The 27,958-nt window shown below is 46.7% G+C and overlaps 1 protein-coding gene across 1 annotated transcript in view; it reads left to right on the top strand.

The window, feature by feature from the left end:
• Nucleotides 1–27,159, top strand: part of PCLO (piccolo presynaptic cytomatrix protein) — a 539,688-nt gene extending 512,529 nt beyond the window's left edge. The window contains exons 24-26 of the mRNA XM_074984167.1: nucleotides 23,543–23,677; nucleotides 24,253–24,398; nucleotides 27,019–27,159. Coding sequence (XP_074840268.1) covers nucleotides 23,543–23,677; nucleotides 24,253–24,398; nucleotides 27,019–27,159 — 422 coding nt within the window. The remainder of the gene's footprint in view (nucleotides 1–23,542; nucleotides 23,678–24,252; nucleotides 24,399–27,018) is intronic.
• Nucleotides 27,160–27,958: the final 799 nt, after the last annotated feature.

The raw sequence follows: 27,958 nt of genomic DNA, 5'->3' as shown, positions 1-27,958 counted from the left end.
TCCCTGAACTGCATAGGCCCAGTCTGATGAGTTTTCGGACAGAAAGTGAGAGCATCAAAAATGCTGTCTTAAATCACTATGACCGTGTCTACACTAGCCCCAAACTTCGAAATGGCCACACAAATGGCCATTTCGAAGTTTACTAATGTAGCGCTGAAATGCATATTCAGTGCTTCATTAGCATGCGGGCGGCCGCGGCACTTCGAAATTGACGCGCCTCGCCGCCGCGTGGCTCATCCCAACGGGGCTCCTTTTCGAAAGGACCCCACCTACTTCGAAGTCCCCTTATTCCCATCAGCTCATGGCAATAAGGGGATTTCGAAGTAGGCGGGGTTCTTTCGAAAAGGAGCCCCGTTGGGACGAGCCGCTCGGGGGCAAGGCGCGTCAATTTCGAAGTGCCGCAGCCGCCTGCATGCTAATGAAGCGCTGAATATGCATTTCAGCACTTCATTAGTAAACTTCGAAATGGCCATTTGCGTGGCCATTTCGAAGTTTGGGGCTAGTGTAGACGTAGCCTATGTCAGAAATCCTCCATGCTGTTTTAACATTGTTTTGTTTGTGAAGACTTTCAGAAGTGGACCTTTAAAGTTGGACTTGTAAATAAGCAACCTGACTTTATGTGCTGTGCTCCCAGCAGCTCCCGGGGAAGTCAGCACTTCTGAAAACCAGGCCATTTATCTAGGAGTCAGATGTCTAACTTTAAACATTCACTTTTTTTAAGAACTCAGCCTCATGTTTTTTTCTGTTCACTTCATGCAAACACGATAGTAGATAAAGGAAGTTTGACTACACAATGCTGTTGCTGCTTTAAAACTATTTCTCTGCTGAAGCAAGGTGATTGGGTGGACTTTACTGTTGTTGTACTGTTTGCAATTATCATCGGGATACACCTGATTTTGTTTTTGTAGATGGGTTAGACACAGCTTTTTGTCTTTTTCTCATGTTGCTCCCCCAAGTGGATAAAGTGAGACATTTCCTAAACGGATTTCTCTCTAATGGCAGTCGTGATCACAGGGATTGAGCTTTCAAACTAATGTTAAGGCAATATAATTAGTTTCTCTCATTACTCCTCCCACCCCTTTGTGTTTGACACAATAGCACTTTTGATACTCTCATCTTGTAACAGTGCATTCCACACCTCAGAAATTTAGGTTTCCAGCAGTGTGGGTTTTGTTTTATTTTCTTATATATTTCCAACTACAGAATATTCTGTGAGCTATATTCTCAGTCTGTTTGGATTCACAAAGCTGAGGGATGAGTAAGCCCCATTTGTTAGATCTCTTTCCTAAAATGTACTATTTAATGCTTTATATACTCCAGTTTTAAATGTCTGAAGCAATGGGTTTTCTATCACTTTCCTTGGCAGACTCTCCCAATGTGTGCTATTTTCTACATTTGACTGAAGTTGTCTGATAACACTGAATTTAATAAGAGCGTTTTCATTGACTTCAGTCATCTTAGGTTAAGATGTGCTGTTGTGCTGTCTTCATTCTATAAGATAACTCAGACTGATGATACTTTAATTCATCTATTTGGGTTTTCAGCAGTTAAACTGGCATGTGCAGAATTCCTGGAAATTCTGTAGTTGCTGTGAGCAAAGAGGGTAACTAGATTTGCTTTAGAGTGCTCAAGAAATTCATTTTTCACTGAGCTCAGCGTATTTAAGGATCCTTCATTATTTTGGGCCAGACAGCAAAACCTGCCGCATAAAGGGGTTTCATGCTCAGTTACAGTTACAGATAAACCTGGAATTACAGGGAAAGAAAATGAAAAATTTGCTTAGTTGGAGAAGGGAGGAGAACAGATTTGGAAATGATCACAAACTAGGCAAGAACCTAAGCAGTTTCTCAAGAGCTGTAGTGTTCCTATTCTTGGCCATGTAAGAATCACTTTGTGTACACTTCTGTATAGAACAGAATGTAAAAGATGCTTAGCAACTCACTTGCCCTACTTTCACAGAACACTTATGCTGTATTATACGGAGATGACTGTCTTCTTGTAGTGAGGTTATATCAAATGGAGTTTTTAATGGAAGCCAGCAGATTTGTTCTTCATCTAGCCATACAGTATAACTTGAAAAAATTTCTGAGAGGTACTGATGTATCACAGCTCCTGGGTGTGGGGGACAAAGCATCAGAAGAGAATGGTTGAGGGAAGGTTGTGATAGGAGAGTACCTGCAAGAAATGTAAGTGTGGGGGTCTCTGGTCAGGGGTTGTGGTGTGGGGTGTGGGGAATGCAAGGGTGGGATTGCTCGTTGGGGGGGGTGGAGGAACCAGGTCAGGAACTTGAGGTATGAGGGCTCAGGAGTAAGGGTTAGGGGGAGGGCCTCAGAGCAGAGGGATTGGAGTGTGGGAGGTGCGGGAGTTAAGGATGGAGGGTTGAGGTGGGACTCAGGGCAAAGGTTAAAGTGTATGGAGGAGTACAGTAGTCTGGATTGTGGGGTGTGTGGAAGGGCAGGGAGACAGGACGTGTGTGTGTGTCTGGGCAGGGGGGCCAAGGGTGTTCATTAGGGAGGACAGGATAGGCTGAAGCCCCCCCCACCCAAGTGACATACACATACTGATGTAAATTCTAGTGTGTACGTAGCCTTAGTAAAATTGCAATAGAATGGGACCATCATAAAGTTATATCAAGACAATGAGGATCAACCAGTCCATCAAAACCATCAAACTGGGAGGCGATGACCTCAAAGAAGTGGAGCAGTTCACCTATTTGGGAAGTATTATGGGGAGATACAGAGGAACAGACAAGGATATCACTGCCAGAATCAGGAAAGCAACAGTTGACATGGTTTCAAGGGTTGTCATAGCTGGGGGTGGTAGCGGGGATAAGCTCCCACTATCTATAAAATGCTCCCATGGCGTACGTCTCCAATAGCCTCTGACAACCGAAGTCCAGCTCCTGGCCTTCACGTGTGGCATAGTTTCTAAGCCCGGCGAAACTGTTTGCACTGACAGGAGAAGGGGCGAAGGCGGGTGACTGGCGCCTTCAAACCAGCTGCTTCGGGCAGGTGGGGCTCGTCAGCCTGGGAAGGCCGCCCACCTAGGAGAAGGAAACTCTGATTTAAAACTTCCGCTGCCTTGTTGTGATACCTAGTCATGGGAAAGGCTTCGGGAGTAAACCCGGAGGAAAAATCCGGAGATGGAGCCCCCTAAGGCAGTTTGAGGTTGTGCTCAATCTCACTCTGGCAGCTCCTGCGACGACAGCTCCAGCTGTACTGGCTTCTGCCTTTCCCTTGGATTACATCTGTGGCGTGGAGAGAGGGAACCTGCTGCTGGGCATCAGCTGGTTCTTCAAACTTACTTGCCCAGGCCTGCGCCCTGGAGAGGACACTCCAGCTTCGCTTTCTGAGCAGTGACGCAACACGGGAAGCAGCAGTTACTGGTATTAAGCCACTGCACTCGATTGGCATAGAGTGAGGTGCCAGGGGTTGCTTCCGAGAGTGGGAGAGGTCTTCAGATCTCATTGGGCAGCTACCGCCGGCTACCTCAAGCTGGGCAGCCCCCAGCCAAATAGGTGCTGCCTCGCCACGGTCCACTTGCTCCACTGGGTGTGTGGGGCTTAGGGAATCACCGACAGGTGGATCGTTAACTTTACACCAGGCAAAGCAAACAAGCAACAAAATAATCCAGCCTTCAGGCTGGGCACATGGAATGTAAGGACCATGACTCCAGGCCTTACGGAACACCTACAGAGCATTAGAAACCCCCGGAAGACAGCAATCATTAACAGCAAGCTGAGAAGACTGCGGATGGACACCGTGGCCCTCCAGGAAACAAGGCTATCATCCTCTGGATATCTCAGAGAGCAGGACTTTTCTTTTTTCTGGCATGGGAAGCCTCCAGAAGAGACCAGGGAACACGGTGTTGGCTTTGCAATCAGAAACAGCCTAGTTGGCTCAGTCATACCACAAAATGTGCGAACTGAGAGAATGCTGAAAATCCAGCTTCAAACACCAGTGGGCATGGTCAACATCTTCAGCGTCTATGCGCCTACTTTAACTTCTGCCCAGGAAGTTAAGGACAAGTTCTATGATGAACTTAGCATTGCCATCAGTGAGGTACCTTCCCATGAGCCGCTATTCATCCTTGGCGACTTCAACGCCAGAGTTGGCAGCGACCACCCCAGCTGGCCATCCTGTCTGGGACAGTTTGGAACAGGGAAGATGAATGAAATCGGACAGCGCCTCCTTGAACTCTGCTCCAAACATGACCTCTGCATAACCAATACCTTCTTCAACGTCAAACCCCAGCACAAAGTTTCGCGGCGACACCCAAGATCGAAATATTGGCACCAGCTTGACCTCGTACTCACCAAACGCAGCCGTTTAGGTAATGTCAGGTGACACGTAGCTACCACAGTACAGACTGTGACACTGACCATTTGCTCGTGTGTAGTAAGGTGCACATCCAGCCGCAAAGATTCTTTTGCTCCAAAAAGGAGGGGAGGCCATGCATTGACACTGGCAAGACTCGTGACCCTTCAAAAGCATGCGAGTTTGTCCAAGCACTTGAAGAGGCCTTGCCCCGCCCAGACGACACTGATATCAGCAAGAGATGGGAGCAACTACGGGACACTATCTATAATACTGCGATATCTACCTTTGGGAAGAAGACAGTCAAGTCTGCTGATTGGCTTGAAGCCCACACTGAAGTGCTGACACCCCGATTGAGAAGAATAGACAGGCACTGGCTGCATACAGTTCCTCTCCCAGTGAGGTGAACCTGCAGGCGCTCCGGTCTGCTCAGAGTCAAGAGCAGCAGGTTGCTCAGTGGTGTGCCAATGATTACTGGCTCCAACTCTGCTCCAAGATTCAGCAGGCCGCGGACACTGGTAACATGCGAGGAATGTACGATGGGATCAAGCAGGCCATTGGTCCATCACAAAGAAAGACTGCCCCACTTAAGTCGGCCACAGGCGAGGTCTTGAAGGACAGAACCAAGCAGATGGAATGCTGGGTGGAACACTACTCACAGTTGTATGCCAGAGAGACCATAGTTACAGAGAGAGCCCTGAATGCCATCGAGCCTCTGCCCACCAGGACTGAACTCAATGCTGAGCCCACCTTGGAGGAACTCAGCGACACGCTAAAAGCACTCTCTTCTGGAAAAGCCCCAGGGAAAGACGGTATTCCCTCAGAAATCCTCAAATGCGCCAACGGTGCCCTAGTTTCAGAGCTGCATGGAATACTTTGCCAAGGCAGCGTACCACAAGATATGAGGGATGCTAACATCGTGACTGTCTACAAGAACAAGGGTGACAAAAGGGTAACAACTATCGCGGCATCTCCCTTCTCAGTACCGTGGGGAAGCTATTTGCACGTGTTGATCTGAAGAGGCTCAGTGTTCTTGCGGAGAGAGTCTACCCTGAGTCTCAGTGTGGGTTCACAGATGAACGGTCCACCATAGACATGGTTTTCGCTGTTAGGCAACTACAAGAAAAGTGCAGGGAGCAGAACAAACCTCTGTATATTGCCTTCATCGACCTGACCAAGGCATTTGACCTCGTCAGCAGAAAAGGCCTGTTTGCGATTCTGGCTAAGATCGGCTGTCCCACAACTCTGCTCAGCATTATTAGGGCCTTCCATAAAGGCATGAAGGGGACCATCGTATATGACGGATCCACATCCGAACCCTTTGAGATTCTCAGCAGAGTGAAGCAGAGGTGTGTGCTGGCTCCAACGCTGTTTGGCATCTTCTTTGCAGTTTTGCTCAAATATGCCTTCGGAACTACTACAGAGGGCATCTCTCTCCACATGAGAACGGACGGCAACTTCTTCAAACTGTCGAGGCTTAGAGCGAAGACCAGGGTGCTTATGAAGAGTCTAAGGCAGGTCCTTTTTGCTGACGATGCAGCTATTGCTCTTCACACTCAGCAGGAACTGCAGTCACTCATAACTTGCTTTGCGGATGCATGTATGGAATTTGACCTCACAATCAGCTTAAAGAAGACCCAGCTGATGGGCCAAAACATGGGTAAGGAGCCATCTATCTACGAACTGGAAGTCATCCATGAGTTCGTGTACCTAGGCTCAACAATCTCGGACAACTTGTCACTTGATAGCGAGATCAGCAAGTGCATTGGAAAAGCCATCACAACGTTTTCCAGGCTGACAAAGAGAGTATGGGCTAACAATAAGCTCACTGTACACACCATGGTGCAGGTCTACACAGCCTGTGTTTTGAGCACATTGCTGTATGCCAGCGAAACATGGACTTTGCGCTCAAAACAAGAGCAGCGGCTCAACACATTCCACATGCACTGCCTTTGGCGCATACTCGGTATCTCATGGCAGGACAAGGTCCCCAATAGTGCAGTGCTTGAGAGAGCAGGCACCACCTCCATGTTCACCCTTCTCAAACAGAGGCGTATGCGCTGGCTGGGCCATGTCTCACACATGACGGATGGCCGAATACCGGAGGACCTCCTCTTCGGCGAACTGGCATCTGGAAAGAGGCCGAAACGGTGACCTAAATTGTGCTACAAGGACACGTGCAAGCGTGACCTCAGCGCTCTCTCTATTAGTGTGAAAACCTGGCATTCACTAGCCTCAGACAGGCACGCCTGGAAACAGGGGGTGAAGGAAGCTCTTGTTATGTATGAAACTACCTTGGTGAAGGAAGTGGAAGACAGGAGAGCCCTCAGGAAGATCCGTGCCGATGATACCAGAGCGACATCTGCCTACTGCTGCTCACAGTGCGGAAAGGACTGCCACTCCTGCATTGGATTGCACAGCTACAGAAGACGCTGGTCGAATCAGTCCAACTGGGGTGCAAACCTATGATCCCTCGGGATCGAAGGATGCCTACTAACAGTTACATTCAAGATTCGTCATCCCATATGGAGATCACAAATAATATCTGTGAAGACAAAACTGTGTATCTTCAATGTGAAGAGTGCACTTTTCTATGCATGCAAGACCTGGCATACTAAAAAAGTCTTAAGCTCACAAGCTACAGACATTCACAAACAGTTTCCTGAGGTACATCTTTTGCATCAAATGACAAAATTTTGTCACAGATGAGGAGCTTTGGAACAGATCAGGTAAAGAACCACTTGATGTTCAAATCAAGAGAAGACAGGGGGGATGGCTAGGCCACATTCTCAGAAAATCATTATCCAGCATAGTCTGTCAAGCTCTCAAATGGAACTGCAAGGAGAACACAAAAGAGGAAGACCTTGGACAATGTGGAGATCTAGTAAGATTGAAAGACAACTGGGATATTCTAGGGGTCAGCTAGAAGTTTTGTCTCAAGACAAAGTGAAGTGGAGGAGACATGTATCACAGAATCATAGGGCTGGAAGGGACCTCAGGAAGTCATCTAGTCCAGTCCCCTGCTTCAAGCAGGATCAACCCCCACTAAATCATCCCAACCAGGACCCTGTCAAGCTGGGACTTAAAAACCTCGAGGGATGAAGAATCCACCACCTGTCTAGGCAACACATTCCAATGCTTCACCACCCTCCTGGTGAAGTGGTTTTCCTAATATCTAACCTACACCTCTCCCTCTTCAACTTCAGACCATTACTCCTTGTTCTGCAATCTGACACCACTGAGAACAGTTTCTCACTCTCCTCTTTCAAGCTCCCCTTCAGGACGTTGAAGGCTGCTATTAAATCACCCCTTAGTCTTCTCGTCTGTAAACTAAACAAGCCCAAATCCCTCAGCCTATCCTCATAGGTCTTGTGCTCCAGCCCCTTAATCATTTTTGTTGCCCTCCGCTGAACCTGCTCCAGCAAATCCGCATCCTTTTTATATGGTGGGGCCCAAAACTGAACACAGTATTCCAGATGTGGCCTCACCAGTGCTGAATAGAGGGGAATAACTACTTCTCTAGGTCTGCTCGAGATGCTCTTCCTAATGCACCCTAGTATGCCGTTAGCCTTCTTGGCTACAAGGGCACACTGTTTATTCATATATAGCCTTTCATCCACCATAACCCTTAGGTCCCTTTCCATCGTACTGCTGCTGAGCCAGTCGGTCCCCAGCCTGTAACAATGCTTGGGATTCTTCTGCCCCAGGTGCAGGACTCTACACTTGTCCTTGTTGAACAGATTTCTTTTGGCCCCATCCTCCAATTTATGCAGGTTACTCTGGATTCTGTCTGTACCCTCCAACGTATCTACCTTTTCCCCTAGTTTTGTGTCATCTGCAGACTTACTGAGGGTGCAATCCAGTCCCTCATCCAGGTCATTAATAAAGATGTTGAGTAACACTGGCCCCAGAACCGAGCCTTGTGGCACTCCGATTGATCCTGACTGCCATCCAGATATTGAGCCATTGATCACTACCCATTGGGCCCAACCATCAAGCCAGCTTTCTATCCATTTTATAGTCCAAGTATCCAATCCATATTTCCTTAACTTATGGACAAGAATGTTGTGGGAGACCATATCAAAAGCTTTGCTGAAGTGAAGGTATATCACATCCACTGACTTCCCCGTGTCCGCAGAGCCTGTTGCCTCATCATAGAAGCTAATCAGATTGGTCAGGCAGGACTTGACCCTGGTGAGTCCATGTTGGCTACTTTTCGTCAATTTCCCCTCATCCAAATGCTCCAAAATGGATTCCTTGAGGATTTCCTCCATTATTTTCCCAGGGATTGAGGTAAGGCTGACTGGTCTATAGTTCCCTGGATTGTCCTTCTTTCCATTTTTGAAGAGGGACACTAAGTTTGCCTTTTTCCAGTCATACAGGATCTCCCCCGATCTCCAAGAGTCTTCAAAGATAACATCCAAAGGTTCAGCAATGACCTCTGCCAATTCCCTCAGTCCCCTCGGGTGCATTAAATCCAGATGCATGGATTTGTGTACATCTATTTTTTTTATATAGCTCAGAACTTGTTCCTTTCTCACAGATGGCTGTCCTTCACCTTCCCATACTGCATTGTCATGTGGAAGTTGACTTTGTCCATGAAGACTAGGCAAAAAAAGCATTGAGTACTTCAGCTTTTCCTACATCATCTGTCACTAGGTTACCTCCCTCATCCAGTAACGGCCCCAATCTTCTCTGATAACCCGTTTATTGTTAAGATGCCTGTAGAAACCCTTCTTGTTACTCTTCACATCCTTTGCCAGCTTCAGTTCCAGGTGTGCTTTCGCTTTCCTGATTACTCCCCGGCATTCTCCAGCTGTATATTTATACTCCTCCTGAGTCAACTGTCCACGTTTCCATTTCTTGTATACATCCTTTTTGAGTTTAAGCTGCCTAAGGATTTCCCTGTTAAGCCAAGCTGGTTGCCTACCAAGTTTGCATTTCTTACTATGTAGTTGATGTATGCTCTGCTCGGAGTACAAGGGTTTAAGTCATAAGGTTTAAAGTGCATTATATTAATGAAGTTTAGGCAGCAGTGTATATATGACAGTTAATGTTTTCCTTCTCTTTCTTATTTGATCTACGGCCCATACATAAGCCAGAGCAATGTGTGCCTTCCATTATCAGCATTCGTCTCACCCATGCTGATGCAGACAATCTTTTATGTGTCTGTACCTGGAGACTCTGAAATGTCCATTTCAATAAGGTGGTGTGCAAGTAAGGGGAAGGTTGAACCAAGTTTAATCAGATTACCACAAAGCAATATTCATCAGTAAGTAGCTTGTTCTCACTAAATTTATTGAAAATTACATACCGATTTTAAGAAATATGTTGAGACTCTAAACCTTAACTCTTGTGTCTTGAAATTTGAAGTCTGATAATAGTAGGTGTTATCAGAACAGTTCAGATTGGAGCATGGGGTGACAGCTCCTCAAAGGTATTTATGTGCCTAAAGAGAAGATAAAACTTAAGTGGGATTTTTATAAGCAGCGAAATTAGTTAGGCACTTAATTCCAATAAGATGATTCATTCAGTGCTTATGAAAATCCCCTGTGATGCTTATCTGCATGTTCATGTGCCTAAATGCCTTTGGGAACTGGGCTTTACCCCTGTTAGCCGGTGGCCGGGTAATGTGCGGTGAGGTACCAGCTATGCCCTTGTTACCATCCGAGTCTTTAACTGCTAGAGCGCAGGGTTCCTTCACAGCGGGCAGCCTGGGTCAGGCTGACGGATGCCCCAGGGTCCTAAACACCTGAGTCTTTTACTGCTGGAGCAGGGAGCTCCTAGCACTCTCACCTATGTCCAGGCTGTGGTAACCAAACGGTTAAAGTTCTTTTTATTGTGCTGGCAGTGTTGCAGTGGCAGAGAGTAACAGCAGTCAGGCTTAGATCTTAATTAGTTACAAGTTTATTAAGCTACAGTTATAAGTGTGCAGTTACAAAAGGCTATTGTCTACTTCTTATATGCTAGCAGAGTACAAGTGTTAACAGGTTACATTACAATTCAGTACCACAGCGTCTTAATGCAACAGCATCTATCTATACAGCTCTAATTTTTTAACTGTGCGCACCAAAAGGAGACCTTAATATGGGTACATCTTACCCTCCTTAATATGGGTATATCTTACCCTGCTTGCGTCTCTTGATACCAGCGTAGCCAAGCCTGGGTCGGTCACTCGATTCTGCGGAAAGACGAATACGAGGTTGGGTGTCCCCAGTTGCGGACCTCGGGAGGCAATCACCTGACCCGACCAGCAGGTAGTTGGTGGGAATGCACTCAGAGTCAGAGTGCTGCTGGGCCCATCTTTATGCCCCTTGGGTCACGTATCCTCTTTCTTATCTGTGGTGCCAGATTGTACTGGTCTGTCTTTTGTGACACCAGTTTTTACAAGGGCAATTCTTACTTAATTTGCACTTGTAAGACAGGAGATAAACAATTTTGGGAGTACAGGACATTCTTTTGAAAGGGCAGAGATTTCTTTTCTGGGATGGCTGTGTGGGCGCATCACTCCATTAATGCCAGCCAACGGCAGTTCTCTGAGGCCCTTCGTTAATGGTTAGCCTGCTAGCCCTCTATCTGTGTTTTCAGTTCCTCAGGGTCACGATGAGCTAGCACATCTGGGCCCCTTTAGGAAGGCATCAAAGACTGTGCTGTTTAACTGCTGTTCAGTGCCCTGTGTGCTCTGAGGCACCTTAGAGGGGAGGCAAAAGTTGGTCTGTAGTGGGGAGATTTTTGTCTGGCTACAACCCCCCATAGCAAATGTGAAGCTGGGGAAGGATTGTAACTAGGAATTACAATTTGTTCTCTGGCTAGCGGTTAAGGTGTTGAAATTATGCGTTGCTCTGAACTCAAAGCAAATTGTTAGTTTACAGCCTATTTTATCCTAGACAGCAAATTCAGAAACCCACGTCTCAGCTGTATTCCATGTTGCTAATTATCTTCTAGTCAGACATTTGAATGCCATACAAATCTGACAACTATTTAAAATGTTCAGAGACTGAAATTTAGATTTGACTGCAGCCAAGGTATGAAATGCGATTGTCATTGTGACTCTGTAATAAATGGAGTCTGAGATTAATCTTCCTTTAGATAATGTAGTTGGCTGAAATGTTGCATGCCTGGCATCGCAGCAGGAGACTTAGTCCTTTTTGTTTCAACGGTTTCCTTATTGTGGAGTACACATGACCACCCTGTATCAACTACCTAGTTCAATCGGTGACCAGAATTGTCATCAAGTCATAAGAAATATATTTCTCATGGGGCTGATTCTCCTGTGCAGGAGGATGGAAGAATTATTTTCCACATCTAGGGGAGCAGTTCTACTCTGAGGCTACATCTACACTCCCCCTCCCTTTTGGAAGAGGCATGCAAATGCAGCTGTTTTGAAATGCAAATGGGCATGGATTTAAATATCTCATGCCTCATGTGCATACTCGTGAGGGATCTCGAATCTGGAAGGGCTGATTTCGAATGCCAGAACAGCCACATAGATAGGGTTCATTCGAAAGGAAACCCAGCTTTTGAAAGCACACTTCTTTCTTTTTTTTTTTGTCAGAAGGAAGGGTGCTTTTGAAAGTGGGGTTTTCTTTTGAATGAACCCTGTCTACATGGCTGTTTTGGCTTTCAAAATCAGCTCTTCCAGAATCGAGATCCCGCACAAGTATGCAAATGAGGGATGAGATATTTAAATTCATGGCTCCTTTGCATTTCCAATCAGCTGCATTTGCATGCCCCTTCCAAAAGCGTGGGGCAGTGTAGAAGTAGCCTGAGAGGAGATTGGGACTATTCAAACGCAGAGGAAAACAGGTAGATTTCCCATCCCCAACCTCACCCCAGGGCTTGCCAAAGAGAAAAGATTTGCATTTCCCAGATATCTCTGCCATAATTTTTAATGACCACTTGGGGCTACTGTGGATGGCTTTGGGCCAGATGGTGGATTTGTACTACTTGGGAGCCCTACATTCTAGGATACATTAGCAGTCAGCATTGTGCATTCTGCAGTGTTTTATACTGTTGTCATATGTATGGAGATCTTGGCCTATCCGCCCCAAATGGCTACATGTACGCAAGTAGCCTCTGTCGACAGAAGTCACTGTCAGCACGGATTTCCCAGCAAAACTTTTGTTGACAGATTGTGTCTACACATAAAAGCATATTGAAAGAGCAATCTGCTCTGTCAACAGAGAGCAGCCAGACTGCCTGCCTGGCCCTCACTCAACAGAATGGCTGACCAGAAACACTGCAAACAGAGCTGCCTGGTGAACTAGAAGCCCTGTCAGTCAACAAAAAGGCCCAAGAGTGTCTACACAGCTGTTTTGTCAACAGAACACTGTTAAGAGAAGCATTATACCTCAGCAGGAAGAGGTATAATGCTGCCAGCAGATAACTGTCAAAAAAGCCTATTTTGCATGTAGACACTCCACAGGTTTTCCTGACTGAAGTCCAGTTTTGCTGTGAAAAGCCTCACATGTAGACATAGCCTTTCTGTTTTATAGTCTCTTTAACTTTCCTACTTATCAAATGCATGCACTGATTCCTACACTTGCCAGTCTCTCACCAAATGAGTTCTGCTGTCTTTTATTCTATTACTACCTTTTATTTTAATTGGTATAACCCACACATGCAATCTACAGAGTCAGAAAACTTTTCATTTTCATACAAACCATGTCTGTCACAGAAACCTATTTGCTTTCCATACAGAAGTTGCCAGCCAATATCAAAGTCAACCTCTGCCATTCAGTGATGGCAAAAGTCTAATAATTATGCCTTCCTATATCAGAAGTTGAAGGAAAATGGCTTTAAAACTGTTTGTGCAAACCAGTTTAAGGTTTTTTAGTAATTCTTCTTCAGGCTCAGCACCTTATAGTGTGACCTGAGTTGTTTCATTTCATAGTAGTTTACAAATACACTTACAAACAGAATGCTCTTTAAAAGCAGTTCTAACTTTATCGTAATATGTCATCTAAGTAAATGTAGCCTTGCTGGTCATCCACTTCAGTGCTTCTGCTCTTGCTCTGAACCTGTCATCCTTTTCAAATGCCTAACCTGGTTAGGATCTTTTGTAAACCCCTCAAGGCGCCAATTTTCATTTCTAGGCATGTGACTTCACTATGGGATGGATTGACAGGCAATCAGGAGTTGATTTATCATGCATAGATGCGATAAATCAACTGCCAAGTGCTCTCCCATCCACTCCTATACTCCAACAAAAAGAGAAGAAGTAAGCTAAGTCGATGGGAAAATGTCAGCTGTTGACTTACCACTGTGAAGACACCACAGTAGGCAGATCTCAGTGCTTCGACTTAAGCTACATTCTTGACATAGCTGAAGTTGTGTAACTTACATTAATGACCTGCAGTAATATAGACAAGGTCTACGTGCCTAAAACCCTTTGTAACTCTAACCACGAGTCCTTTTATTCACATTGTAGAAAGACTCAGCTATGGAGATTCACCGTGCTGTACAGCATAACAGTTATCTCATTTTAATGTAGTAGATCAGCTAAACCACACATTGTGCTAGGTTAAGTGATATGAATGCCTAGCTGCACCCACAGATGCTCAGTTCCAGAAGACATCCTGTCTCATTATACTGTGCTAGAAACCATTATAACTGTTCCATGTCCACATTACTAGATATCTATGACAAAGTTAGAGGAAATAGCAGAAAAGAAACACCAATATTCCATCAATGAATTTCCATCCTGGCAGCTCATTAGTTCAATCCCCTAGGGTATCCAAACAGATTACTAAAGAAATGGAACTAGGCTCCAACAAAGAAAGTCTTTATTTCAGTTCTTGTGCCTGTAGTGACTCTATAATAATTAGTGCACATCTTTTCATCTGATACTTCATATTGCAAGGTTATGGAAATTGTGTGGAGTGCCATTTATTATTTCAGGATAAGAGATGTTAAGATTTAGAGTCAAAAATAGCAAGTCTTCAGTGCATATTAAAAATAGTATAGGACCAATTAGGAAACAAGGAATTAACCTGATTAATGCAGAACATTCTTCCAAAATAGATCTTGTGTACCAGATGCCTTTCAAAATAAAATCAATAAGGCTTTTCTTGCTATTTCCCTCTGTGTCTTCGCCTGTGTATATATTTCCATGGAAGATAGCTTGAGCATAAGTTCGTCATTCTGAATAGTCTTTAAGGAAATAAATCATGCCCATTCCTCCACAAGCAAGGAATGATTCATTGTATTGGAACCATGTAATTCATTTGTAGGATTCAAGGGGTATTATTCTTTGTGCAGGGCTGATATCTGCTTGCACATGCTCATTGGGAGAAATGAGGGCAGGCATGTGTCACCAAGGGGTGGGGAGTCACTGGACCCTACACCCGCATCTGCAGACAGACCAACTCTCAGCCAGCAGCTAGAAAAGGTTCATTAGTTGACAAGACCATTGTGTAAAGCAGGCTTGCCAGCACAGTAACCAGAAGCAGTAAATACAATCCATCCAGGGGATAGGGTTGTCAGAACCAAGGCTCCTGACCCCCTTCCTGCCCCAAGAACCACTCGAGCCCAAATCCCATACCTAGCTGCCTAGGCCCAAACTCTTCCTCAGCTCTTTGTTCTCCTTCATGGGCTAAAGGTGTCATCTGGCCTCACCCACCTCTTGGATTCAAGTTATGTAGAGCATCAGCCATAGTATACATTCTGTGGCAAGGATAGTCTCCCTCACAAAGAGTCATGCCTGAAACTCCCACTTCCATCACCATCTAAGTACTAGTGCAGAGCCCCAGGAAACTCAGGCACACACACATGGTATTTGTAGGACAGTAGAACTCACATGCAGCCTGACAAAATGAATACAATAGGACTCGTACATGCTATGGGTAAGAAAGAGTCATGCCTGAAACTTCCATCCCCATTGCCATCTAGGTATTAGTGCTACCAGCCACAATTTGTCCTAGGAAGATGTGAATAGTAATGTTACCCTTTAACTGATGCACAATTTCAATAATGAAATTATCAGCTGTGCGAACAGTGACAAAGTCTTTGAAACAACATTGTTGAGATAAATAATTTTTTCACTGAAAATTCTGTTATAGTCAACTTGCAAGTAAAATAAGAATACAGGCATAATTCTCAAAAGAGGATGTAACAGAGGTTCCTGGTATTATTAATAATTATATTAAAAATACTGCAAAATGATATTACAGCTACGTCTACACGTGAACGCTACATCGAAGTAGCTTATTTCGATGTAGCGACATCAAAATAGGCTATTTCGATGAATAACGTCTACACATCCTCCAGGGCTGGCAACGTCGACGTTCAACGTTGACATTGCGCAGCACCACCTCGAAATAGGCGCTGCGAGGGAACGTCTACACGCCAAAGTAGCACACATTGAAATAAGGGTGCCAGGAACAGCTGCAGACAGGGTCACAGGGCGGACTAGCGCTTCCGGGGCAACAGCTAGCCTCTCCCTTAAAGGGCCCCTCCCAGACACACGCAGCCTGCACAGCACGTGGTCTGCAGAGCCACAGGCACGCACACCTCGAGCGACGCAGTCATGGACCCCCAGCAGCAGCAGCAGCAGCCGCAGCCAGAGGTCCACACAGCCGCCCCTGCAGGAGCAGTGCTCGCCCTGCTAGTGCCATGCAGGAGGCAGCTGAGCACCTCCTTGCCACAGAGGAGAAGCTGCCCGCAGGGGAGGAGGACTCAACCCCCAACCCTGCAGCACCCCGCCACCCCCACCGCCGCACACACCGCCGGCTGTGGAGCTACCCCACCAGCACCGACTGGTGGGAGTGGCTGGTGTTCAGAGAGTGGGACGACGACCGCTGGCTCCAGAACTTTCGGATGAGCCGGCAGACATTTCTGGAGCTATGCCAGTGGCTCACCCCCGCACTGAGGCACCAGGACACCTTCATGCAGCATGCCCTCAGCGTCGAGAAAAGGGTTGGCATCGCTGTCTGGAAGCTGGCCACTCCAGACAGCTACCAATCCGTGGGCCAGCAGTTTGGCGTCGGCAAGGCCACCGTCGGGGCTGTCCTCATGGAGGTAAGAGGACCCACGGGGGGAGGGGGGTAGGCAGCCCTGGCAGGGGAGGGCCACACACACCCTGCACACCCCTCACTGGTGCTCTTCCATGTGCTTCCCCTGAAGGTCATCTGCTCCATCAACGCCCTGCTCCTCCACAGGCTCGTGAGGCTTGGGGACCCGGATGCCGCCATCACGGGCTTTGCCACCCTGGGCTTCCCCAGTTGCTTCGGGGCTCTGGATGGGACTCACATCCCCATCCGCGCACCGGAACACAGTGGAGGATGCTACATAAACCGGAAGGGCTACCACTCAGTGGTCCTCCAGGCCTTGATGGACAGCCGGGGCCGTTTCCTGGACATTTATGTGGGCTGGCCTGGCAGCACCCATGACGCCCGGGTATTCCGGAACTCGGGCCTGTGCCGCCGGCTGGAGGCGGGGACCTACATCCACCAGCGGGAGATCCCTGTGGGGGACACCACCATGCCCCTCTGCGTCATCGCAGATGCGACATACCCCCTCCGGCTCTGGCTCATGCACCCGTACATGGGCCATCTGTCTGCCAGCCAGGAGCGCTTCAACCAGCGCCTGAACCACGTGCACCAGGTGGTGGAGCGCACATTTGGCCACCTCTAAGGGCGCTGGAGGTGTCTCCTCACCCGCCTTGATGCGGGCCCCACCAACATCTCCCAGATTGTGGGTGCGTGCAGCGCCCTACACAACCTGGTGGGGAGCAAGGGGGAGGCCTTCTATCAGGGCTGGGCTGTGGAGGCCGGCAGGGCCGATGTGCAGCCACCCGCTGCCCCCAGTCGCCAGGTGGACTCCGAAGGGACCCGGGTCCGGGAGGCCCTGCGGGCCGAGTTCGATGAGGCCGCGGGGTGAATGCTGGCAGGCCGCCCACTGCACCCCCCCCATCCTCCACAACACTCCCTGCCCCTACGCCCACACCACAGAGCACCCAAGAGCACCCCCCCCCCAACTTTTCTTGTAAAAATGAAAGCAGTTGTTTGTCAACTCAAACATCTTTACTGGAACTATTATTATTATTATTATTATTATTATTATTATTATTATGAACAAGACAAACTATGTACAGGGGAAATCTAACTGATAAATATATATACATTATAAAATCGGGATAACATGAGAGGGGAAGACAATGAAGGGGAGAACTATTTACATGGGGGGGTAGGGATCAGCATAGTAATGGGTCACAAATACAAACTATTTACAACAAAATAACAATAAACTGGGGGGAATATATACAAAGGGGGAGGGGGGCCACACCCTGGGCCCCACGCCCCTACAGTCCAGCGCTGGGGGTGGGTGGCTGGGATCCCCGCCTCAGCCGCAGCCCTGGCCAGGGCTGGCTGGGGGCCGGGCGGACCGGTAGATACGGCCGGTGAGTGTCAGCTGGACCCAGGTCCCCCTCGGCAGAGTGGCCCTCGGTGGCGGGTGGCGGTGCGACGGTGGACGGCCCAGCGGCTGGAGCAGCGGGTGGAGCAGCAGGTGGAGCAGGCAGGGCGGGCGCTGCGGTGGCCGGCGCAGCCTGGGGGGCCAGGGAGTCCGCGATGCGGTTGAGAGTCCGCATGTAGGCCTCCCGTGCCTCCTGGCGCCAGGCCAGTGCCCGCTCCTGCAGGTGGAGGCAGCGTTCCTCCACACACAGCCACTGCTCGGCGACCTCCAGCTGCCGACGGTGGAGGGCCAGCAGCTGGGTGTCTGTCGCCGTCGGCTGGTGGTGCTGTGTCCGCCGTCTTCCCCGCCGTGGGGCCAGTCGGTGCTCCGCCGAGGGGCTGGCCTGAAGTGATGTCTCTGGAGGGCTTTCCGGGACCACTGACGCCTCGCCAGCGCTCTCCGGTCCTTCCGATGGTGCAGCTGCGGAACACAGGAGGCGGGGAAGAAGAGTGGAGACAGCCGTTAGCGTGAGCCCCGAGCCGTGGCCCTTGTCCCCCCACCCCTCTGCTGCAGGTTTCCCATCACCATCCCCGGGAGATGCTGCTGTGATGGGGTTCTGGGGTCCCCCTGCACTGCACCCCGTCCGCTGGCAGGAGTGACTCTCACTCAGCAGGTACAACAGGAGGTTTATTAGGCAACAGATGCCCAGTTTCTCACAGAAGCAACTGTACAGCAGTCAGAGACGGTCCTTCCAACCCGTCCTAGGGAGAAGACCCCAACGGGTGCCCCTCTGGGGTGTAGCTTTCCCCCTCCTCAGGCTGGCTGCCTTCTAGCTCTCCCTTCCCCTAGCCTCTAACTGCCGCCCCCGGCTCCTCCCTCCTCTTTGTTCAGGGCAGAGGTGTAACCTGCCAGTTGTAGCCCCAGGATCATCCTTAGCCACTGGGAGCTGTTCAGCTTGTTTCTCATATCTAGCCTGAGTCTCGCATTTGCACTCCCCCCACTCCATCACATGCTGCTGCTGCTGCTGCTGGGTGTCCCACCCCCTCCCCCAGGGGACCCTAGAGGTTCCGCTCCCCCCAGCCCCAGGGATGGGTCATGGCACTGTCGTGCTGCGGGGGGGGGGGGGGGGGGGCAGGGGCTGATGCACTCTTCTGAGGGACATGTCACTGCTGTCCTTGGGGTCATGGTCATCTGGGCATGTGGAGGGCCCTGGCCATATCTATTACCCCTGCCCCTCAACCCTGGGGGTGTGCACCGGTGGGGTACATACCTGATGGTCCACTCCCATGGTCAGGGGACACCTGGGGGGTGGACGCCTAGCTGGAGCTCCTGGATGGGAGGATGATGTGGAGGCCGGCGTCACTGGAGGAGGAGTCCCTCTCCTCCTCCTCCTCCTCCGGTGCCCTGGGGGTGGGCTCCTGGGGGGGCCCCCGGGGTGCGGGGCTTGTCTCCGGGGCGGACTCCGCCTCCGGGGCCTGCTGGGGTTCCTCGGCCGAGGTATCAAGAGTGGCCAGAGGGGAGGAGGTGTGCCGGGGGCCCAGGATGTCCCTGAGCTCCCTGTAAAAGGGGCAAGTGATGGGGGTGGCCCCAAATCGGCTAGCCGCATACCAGGCCCGGGCGTAACCCTGCCGCAGCTCCTTCACTTTACTCCGGACATGATCCGGAGTGCGGGCAGGGTGACCCCGAGCGGCCAGGCCCTCGGCCAGCCAAGCGAATGCATCCGCGTTCCACCTCTTGCTCCCCATTACCTGGAGCACCTCCTCCTCGCTCCAGAGTCCCAGCAGGTCCCGAAGCTCAGCCTCCGTTCAGGAGGGGCCCTGCTGCCGCTTCCCCGCCTGGCTGCTGGGCTGTGAGCCCTGGCTCCCTTTGGGGGGGGTCCCCTGGGGGCGCTGGGGGGGCTGGCGGGCGGCCATCACGGCTGGTGGGGGTGTGTGTGGTTGCGGAGGAGCGTGCAGGCTAGCCGTGTGTTACTGCTGCTGCCTGCACGCTCTCTCAGGCTCCTGCACAGGAAGGCAGGGGGCGGGGAGCTTTAAGGGGCCGCTCCACGCGGCCACCATCGAGCTTAGGGGCTGGAGAGAGCATCTCTCAACCCCTCGGCTGATGGCCGCCATGGAGGACCCTGTAATTTCGATGTTGCGGGACGTGCAACGACTACACGTTCCCTACTTCGACGTTCAACATCGAAGTAGGGCGCTATTCCCATCCCCTCATGGGGTTAGCGACTTCGACGTCTCGCCGCCTAACGTCGGTGTTAACTTTGAAATAGCGCCCAACACATGTAGCCGTGATGGGCGCTATTTCGAAGTTGGTGCCCCTACTTCGAAGTAGCGTGCACGTGTAGACGCGACTTACAAATGCTACCTACCCTGCAGAGCAGTGGCAAAGGCCCATGAGTTATAAATGCAGTAAGTTCGTACACTAAGTGTACATAAATAAATAAATTAATACAATAAATGTACTAGCCAGCCAGTTCCCCAGCAATATGGAGGCTCATAATTATATATGAATAAAGATGTATATTCCTGGCACAAGAGCAAATTAAGTTTATAAAACACCTCAACTTCTTAAGGTTACCATTTAACAAAATACTTTTCAACAAATTATTTAATCAATTAGTTCTTAATTGCTAACGAATACTTAATAAATCTGGTGGCCTAATAATAAGCAGTAATCATCCTGTCTTGTAGAAACTCATTAAATACATAATCATAGCTATATTTTTAAAATAATCTAATTCCATACTTCTTGCTAAGCCAGGTCACACAATAGGTTAGCGCACAGTACATATACCGTGGTACTGCATGTAGACATGCTGAGGAAGTGAGTTCAAGTTTCACCTGGAACAGCCTTTTTGGGAGTGGAGAAGTAGCTCAGTGATGTGGGCATTGGCCTACTAAATCCCAGGCTCTGAGCTCAATCTTTGAGGGTGGTATTTCAGGATCTGGACCAAATAGGTTTAATTTAAGAAAAACAAAAAAGGGGATGGTGCTTCATCCTGCCAAGAGGGCAGGGGACTGGCCTTGATGACCTCCCAAGGTCCCGTCCAGCTCTATGAGATGTGTATCTCTGTTCATTATATTAGGTCTAAGGTGACTGTAATTCAACTAGATGTACCTGTTACCCTATTCTTCCAGCTGAGTAAAAATATTTTCAACAACTGAGTAAGATGTAAATAACATACAAAAAGCGGTCTTATTTCAGGAGAGCAGAATGTACAGGTTCAATTTCTGTAGTCTAGTATGCTTTGGTCCGGTAACATCTGTGGTCTGGCCTGATTTTTGTTGGTTAGATGTGTACTTATCATGGGTGCGGCCAAGTTTCCCACAGTCCCGTAAAGTTTGTTTACAGCCACCAGTCCTGACTCAGAGTGTTCTGTGCTGTTGTTTAGCTCGAATTTACCCCAAATGTCTTTGAAGGGCTCAGTAAGCAGTGGCAGCATTGGTAAGGCTGACAATATTGACCTCCTGCAGTTTGGAAATTCTGTGGTTTGGCAATGGTCAGGTCCCCAGAGTGCCAGACTAGAGAGGTTCAACCTGTACAATATCTGGATTTACACCAGATAAACCATCAATCTATGGTCAGCTGTGAAATGAAGTCTCAATCCTGTAAGGTATTGAACACCTTGACTTCTAAGATCAGCCATGGAGACACACAACAATACATTTTAAACTATTTCAAACTAGGTAAAACCAATTGCATTTTTAAAGTGTTCAGTCTCCATCAACAATGAACCCTAAGCAGTTGTATACTGACCACCCCTCTCAGTGTAGCCCTGCTTTAAATGTTTTTGTATTCTGTAAACCAGCATCCCTAACCAAATGCAAATGTGGGATATCTCTATATCCTATTCGGAGTCATTCTATGAGAGTGGGTGAAGGGAGAGAATGGAGAAGGAAGCCTCAGTTTTGGAAGGAAGTGAGATAAATTCTGAATCTTCAAAACAGTTCTTTAAAGCAACAATGTGCTTCAGTCCAGTGTTTCATTGGACCAGTACAAGGGCCCAAGGAGTCCCTCAAAGAATCAGGGTAAGCATTGTGAAACATCTCGTACCCTGGGAGAAGTGAAAATGAGTTTGAGGTACACAAGGTCTATCATGTTTCAAGTATCCTCCTCAGGGGAATATTTTTTCCCTGTGTAGCTTTTACAGCAGAAGTATATATGTGGGGATATATATATTGATCTAAAGTAAAATGCTAGATATTCAAACACAGATAAGCTGCATCATAAAATGGGACTGGCATTTTCAAATATAAAAGATTGTAAACAGCTTTCTCTCTTCTCTTTAGTCCACTGAATAACTATGTCACATTCCTCCATGTTGGCTGATTTTGTGTTATATTGAAAAGACATGTAAGTTAAATTAAAAAAAAAAAGACAATGATTCAGCCAGGAAAGATGCTGCCTCAACAAATGTCACAAATGAATTTACAGGGGATGAGGATGGAGGGAGTAATAAAATAAACAGCTTGGGCAATGTTCAAGGAAAGGCTGGTGGTTAAGTAATGATTCTCTGAAACTAATCATAGGTTTCTGCTAAAACTATTTATACTGGCATCATGTAGCTAATTATTTTGGGATTCAGTGCAAAAACAACATTGACCAAAGCACTGGCATCAGCATGTAGATTTACCACTATAGCTTTGAGAGGTGTACTGCTTCCCTAAACACCTTTGCTAAATAGGGCAAGACACAGCTCTGCTCCCATATCTTTCAAAACTCAGGGTCCAAGCCTGCAATGTACAGCAGGTTCCCACTGGATGTACAACGCTTTGTTGGCGAATGCCCTTGCCATCTTAACAGCATCACTGAGGCTGAATGGCACATCGGTTGGAACAGACATGCATGTTATCTTAATAACAGATTTGACCATCCTCTTTCCCAGTCTCGGCTCTTGCTTAATGATTTCCACTGCAGTGTAAGGTCCTGACATCGTGGGTGTATTCCATTGCACTCGGGTTTATGGGAGATGGGGGAGAGGTGGAAATGGAAGCAGAGCTCTGCCAGCCTCCACCCCACCCCTCCCTGGTTATCCAAGTGGGAGAAATACCTATGTTCTTTTCTTCTGTCTCCCCCGCTGCTCTGAAGGCACACTCACATAAGGGCTAGACAAAAATATGGTCCTTCTCACATCTCATCTAAATGGAATATAATTGCATTGTTCCACACACATATGTAATGGTTTGACATACAGTAAGTAGTCCTGGCCAGAGAGCTATAAAGGGAGTTCATGACGGTTCAAAATAAAATGCATACATATTTATTGGAATAACTTGATTTTTGTAAATATTTATTGAACATTGAATAAGTTCTCTTATTTATTTCTGATGGGGTAAGTTCAGTGTTGTTATCTAAAACTTCCATTATCATTTCAGTGACTTAGGAATTTATACCCATTTGCTTTCAATGATATTTAAGCTGATGGGGCCAGATTTTCAAAGGTATTTAGGCACCTAAAATGCCTATAGACACCAGGTGTAATTTTTAAAACTCTTAAGAGCCTACCTCCCATATTAGTTAAGCACCTGGATGCTTTTGGAAGTCCCACTAGACATCTATCAATTTTACTAGACATCTCAACACCTCTGAAAATCTGGCCTAAAATGAGATTTAGGTCCTAAATCATTTAAGAAAATCTTCCCTTGCCAACATTGTTTTCTGAGTCGGATAAGTTACATCTATGATTATATGTGCTACTGGTGCCAGCATAGGTCTGCCCAGTTTGCTCATCTAGTCTTTGTTATACTTTTTCTCATTTGTTGCCTATATATTGTACTAAGAGCCACCTCCTCACAGTTTCCTTTCACTGTAATGGGTCTTGTTTTTCTTCTTTCCAGGAAAAACCCAAGTGATGGGTGAAATTAAGATTGCACTGAAAAAGGAAATGAAGACAGATGGAGAGCAGCTAATTGTTGAAATCCTTCAGTGCAGAAATATCACTTACAAGTTTAAATCCCCAGATCACTTACCAGGTACCAGTCAGAAACAGCGTACTGATACAGTAGTGAACATCAGACACACTACTGACTCAGACTGAGTAATGATACCATTACGATAGGAAAATCATTGTGTATGTTAAATGAAATTACATGTTTTGTAGCCCTGGCAAGGAAATGGGTTTCTTCCACATTTTTTTTCATTTTTGTTGAATTAATAATGATTCAACATACTGTTGAATTAAAGTGATTTTTTTTTAATTTTGTGTTTTCACAAAATACAGATTTTTCTGATGGAAATTTCTGTTTTGATAAAATTCATTGAAGGAAAAAATATATTTCAGAAGAAGAAGTCCAACCAGCAATGTTCTGATAGATCCAGAAAGATATAAAGGCTGATTTTGCTCTTGGTGACACCAGCCTAAATCCAGAGTAATTCCCTTGGCTTCAGTTGAGTGTCTCTAGTTTTACTCTGGTATAAATGAGAATGGGAGAAGGCCCCATGGTATGCAGCAGTGTATTTTGTCTCAGTGCATCTCATCCATTGAAATCACTAGTAACAATGACACCTTATGAACGCTTGCATAATGGGTTGAATCATTCTTCCGCAGATCTTTATGTGAAGCTGTATGTTGTCAATATCTCTACCCAAAAGAGAGTCATTAAGAAGAAAACCAGAGTGTGCAGGCATGACCGAGAGCCTTCATTTAACGAGACGTTTAGATTTACTTTGAGCCCTGCTGGGCATTCTCTTCAGGTAATTCTGCATCTTCTTACAGCATAATTTTATATGTCTTCCATACTGTGCTGTGGGAATTTGAGGTCAATCTTCAATTCCCAGTGACTTGGCTAATGGGTTACTGAAAAAATAAGATTGCAAAGGAAATAGCACAGTTATCACCAATCTGTTGCTTTCTTTTACTGGGTTGAATTCGGTGTACCTAATGTCATGTCCTTAAGGGCAGGATGGTCTTGTCGGTGAATCACAAGATTGAGAATTAGAAGATTTGGGTACTATTCACAGCTATACCTCTGACTCATGGACACAGACTCTGCAAGTAGCATAGTCTCTATTTCCCCACCTCTAGAAAGGGATAATGCTATCTGCTCAGCTCTGCAGAGAGCTTTGACATTTTCACATGAAAAATGCTACTTAATCACCAGGTATGATTATCATCTATTAGAAATACTCTACTGGAGCTCAAAGAGACAAATAAGTATAACACACTGGAGCCAAGTTGTTTTGTTTACAATCTGGTACACATGAGTGGTTCTCTGGAGCTGCACCAGGAGGAATGGTCCTTCTCCTCGGTCTTCAGCATGTCAGTGGAACTGTGCACATTGCACCAGCTCTTACTGGTGCACTCTGTTCAGCTGCTACCTGGGTTTGGTGCAAAGACAGGGGACAGCATACACCTCCTCTTAATGTTCATTTCTCTTTTAATCCCACTGTTATTCTGGAAACTCCCTTTCTAAAAACAGCAATCCTTTATTATTGATGGGACTGCACCCATCACCTACCATTACTACAGTTGCCCAACATGGAGTTACTCATAACCACTAAACTTTAACCATTTGGGCTGCAATTTTCCATGCTGGGTATCTGCTTCTGGCTGAATAGGTTTGAAAAATGTCAGCTCACTCAACTCAGCTCTTTCCAAGAAAGAGGCTACAGAAAATATACTGTTTTGCCCATATTAAAACATTCCTACGATCTTTCCTTTGAAAAGATCCAGTCCCCCCTCCCCCGTGCTTTGTAGCACAGACTTGCAATCATAGGGTTGGAAGAGACCTCAGGAGGTCAAGTCCAACCTCCTGCTCAAAGCAGGTCCAATCCCTACTAAATCATCCCCAACAGGGCTTTCTCAAGCATGGACTTAAAAACCTCTAAGGATGGAGATACTATCACCTCTCTAGGTAACCTATTGTAGTGCTTCGTCACCCTCCTACCAAAATAATTTTTCCTAATGTCCAATCTTGATCTCCCCCACTGCAACTTGAGGCCATTGCTCCTTTTTCTGTTCTGTCACCACTGAGAACAGCCTCTCTCCATCCTCTTTGTAATCCCCCTTCACTAATTTGAAGGCTGCTATCAAATTCCCCTAATTCTTCTCTTCTAAAGACTAAATAAGCTTAAATCCCTCACCCTCTCCTCGTTAGTCACGTATATTTTACTAACCCCATTATTCTGTTTGGATCTAGCAGAGAAGGAATGGACACAGAGGGAGTAATAAAAACACAGCTCTCTGCTGTGTGGTTGATTTTTTTTGTCCTGGCTGCAAACCACAAACCAGCACAAAAGTGAGGCTTTGCCCTGGGGAGGGGTAAGCGCTTGAACATTTAAAGGGACAAACTATCAAATCTCAATTCTGGCCTTTGAAAAACTGAGGCTTCCATGTGCTCAGTAGAGGGGTTTATTTTCTATTTTGAGGCGCTAAAATCACCAATTATTTTTATACTCGGGGCATGCTGCTCCCACTCTAGGCTGACTAGCACTGCCCTTGCAATGGCAGCTCATGGCTGCTGCATGCAGTGCTGAGACCTTAGAATCCATGCATTGGGACTGTAAACAGGGACACTTGCATTCCTGTGCTCTAAATGTCCCTCTTTCTTGGCCCAGGCAATGTGGAGGGAGAAGCTGACTGCTTTGAACTTGCAGAGGGGATAAGGGCTGAGTCTTCAGGGTTGGAAGGGGCAGTAGATGGTGACAGAGAGGTTGCAAGGGTGGAGTGAGACTAGCTGCTGGTAGAAGGAGAGGAGGAAGTGGGACAAGCACCCTTAATTCTGTCATTTCCTAATTTTTGAGTGCATGATTTTGCAACTTTCATCATGTTGTTTTGAGATAGTGTTCCCGTGAATACTTTTTATATCATGTCTTTCATCTGAGACTTTTAAATGCATGGCAGACATTAATGAAGATAACCTCTCAACGCTTCTGTGAGGTATGATTGTGCACATTTTACACACAAGGAGTCATGTAGAGATTAAGTCCCAAATGCACACACCTAAATCTCTCAAATGGGGCTCCCAAAATTAGAGAACAGTGAAAAATATTTGGGCCTTTGGGACTTGAACAAAGTACATTGTGTGTTGTTGCCAGAGCTGAGGATAGAATCCAAGACTGATAAATTCCATTCATCTGTTCTAAACAGTAGACCACAGGACAGGGAAGTGGAATAGGGAAGAAGCTCTTTGTTGTCTGCATCTTTTCTCAAATGGAAAAGATCTTTTTTGTAACAGGCTGTGGCTGATGTTTACTTCCTGTTCTGCAGGTGCAAACGTAGATGTCAACATTTATGAATCTTTATTCTATGCCAGTAAATGCCATGGACCATTAAGTTAATAAAACAAATTTAACCCAATTTTTTTCTTCACAGATTCTGCTTGTCTCCAATGGAGGGAAGTTTATGAAAAAGACACTGATTGGTGAAGCTTATATCTGGCTTGACAAAGTAGATCTAAGGAAAAGAATAGTAAACTGGCACAAACTGATGGTCAGCTCTACACAAACACATTGAGCAGATATGTCTGCTCAGGGCACTAAACCTTGCAGCATCTGCTGTAAATGGCATTCCTCTAAGACTATAGTTTGATATTGTGTTTAGCTAGGCTTTCAGAATATAATGTAGGGAAGAGAAGGCTCTGGGCTACATAGCACACTTAAATGAGGGCTAGTAAACATGTTTTGCTGTGCAAGACAGCAAAGAAAAAAACTGAGCCCAGAACTAAAAGTGAGGAAGTTTGAAAAGAAGATTGATAAGAGGCCTCCTTGACATTGGACTCTTTGTGGCTGTCAGGATAACTGAAAAAAAATAATGAAGGCTTGAAGACAGCTGTTATTGCAGAGTTGGCTGCAGCTGGAGGTAGTGTATCTGAAACAACAGTCTGGGTTTTTTTGGAGCCAGAAGGCAATCATTTTATGCAAAAGCACCTAGGATGACTGGTTTTTCAAATCTCACTCATTAGAAGTGTAAAAGTTGTTCCTCTGCACTTTAGAATCTCTGATAATTTGTTGTTGTGAGATTATGCCACAGGACACAAACTACAGGCTGTTAGTAGTGATGGGAACATTGTTTTACGTGACTTTTTTCTTTATGTACAGAAGATACACAATTGGGAATCATACCAAAATGATTTAATTTTGTTTCCATGTGTTAACAATAGGAATAGGTCACTGTCCTGGAATGTAAAGAATAAAAGCACATTCATGGGGTATTATTTTTGGAGGGTGGTTAGAAAGATCAAAAGGAAATTGCACTAAATCAGGATGTGTGTATGTGTGTTCTGTGTGGGGGGACAGTATTTTCTGTGCTAATG

Source organism: Carettochelys insculpta, chromosome 1, assembly GCF_033958435.1.
Source record: "Carettochelys insculpta isolate YL-2023 chromosome 1, ASM3395843v1, whole genome shotgun sequence".
NCBI classification, from domain to species: domain Eukaryota; kingdom Metazoa; phylum Chordata; order Testudines; family Carettochelyidae; genus Carettochelys; species Carettochelys insculpta.
This window is presented reverse-complemented; position numbering and strand designations above follow the sequence as displayed.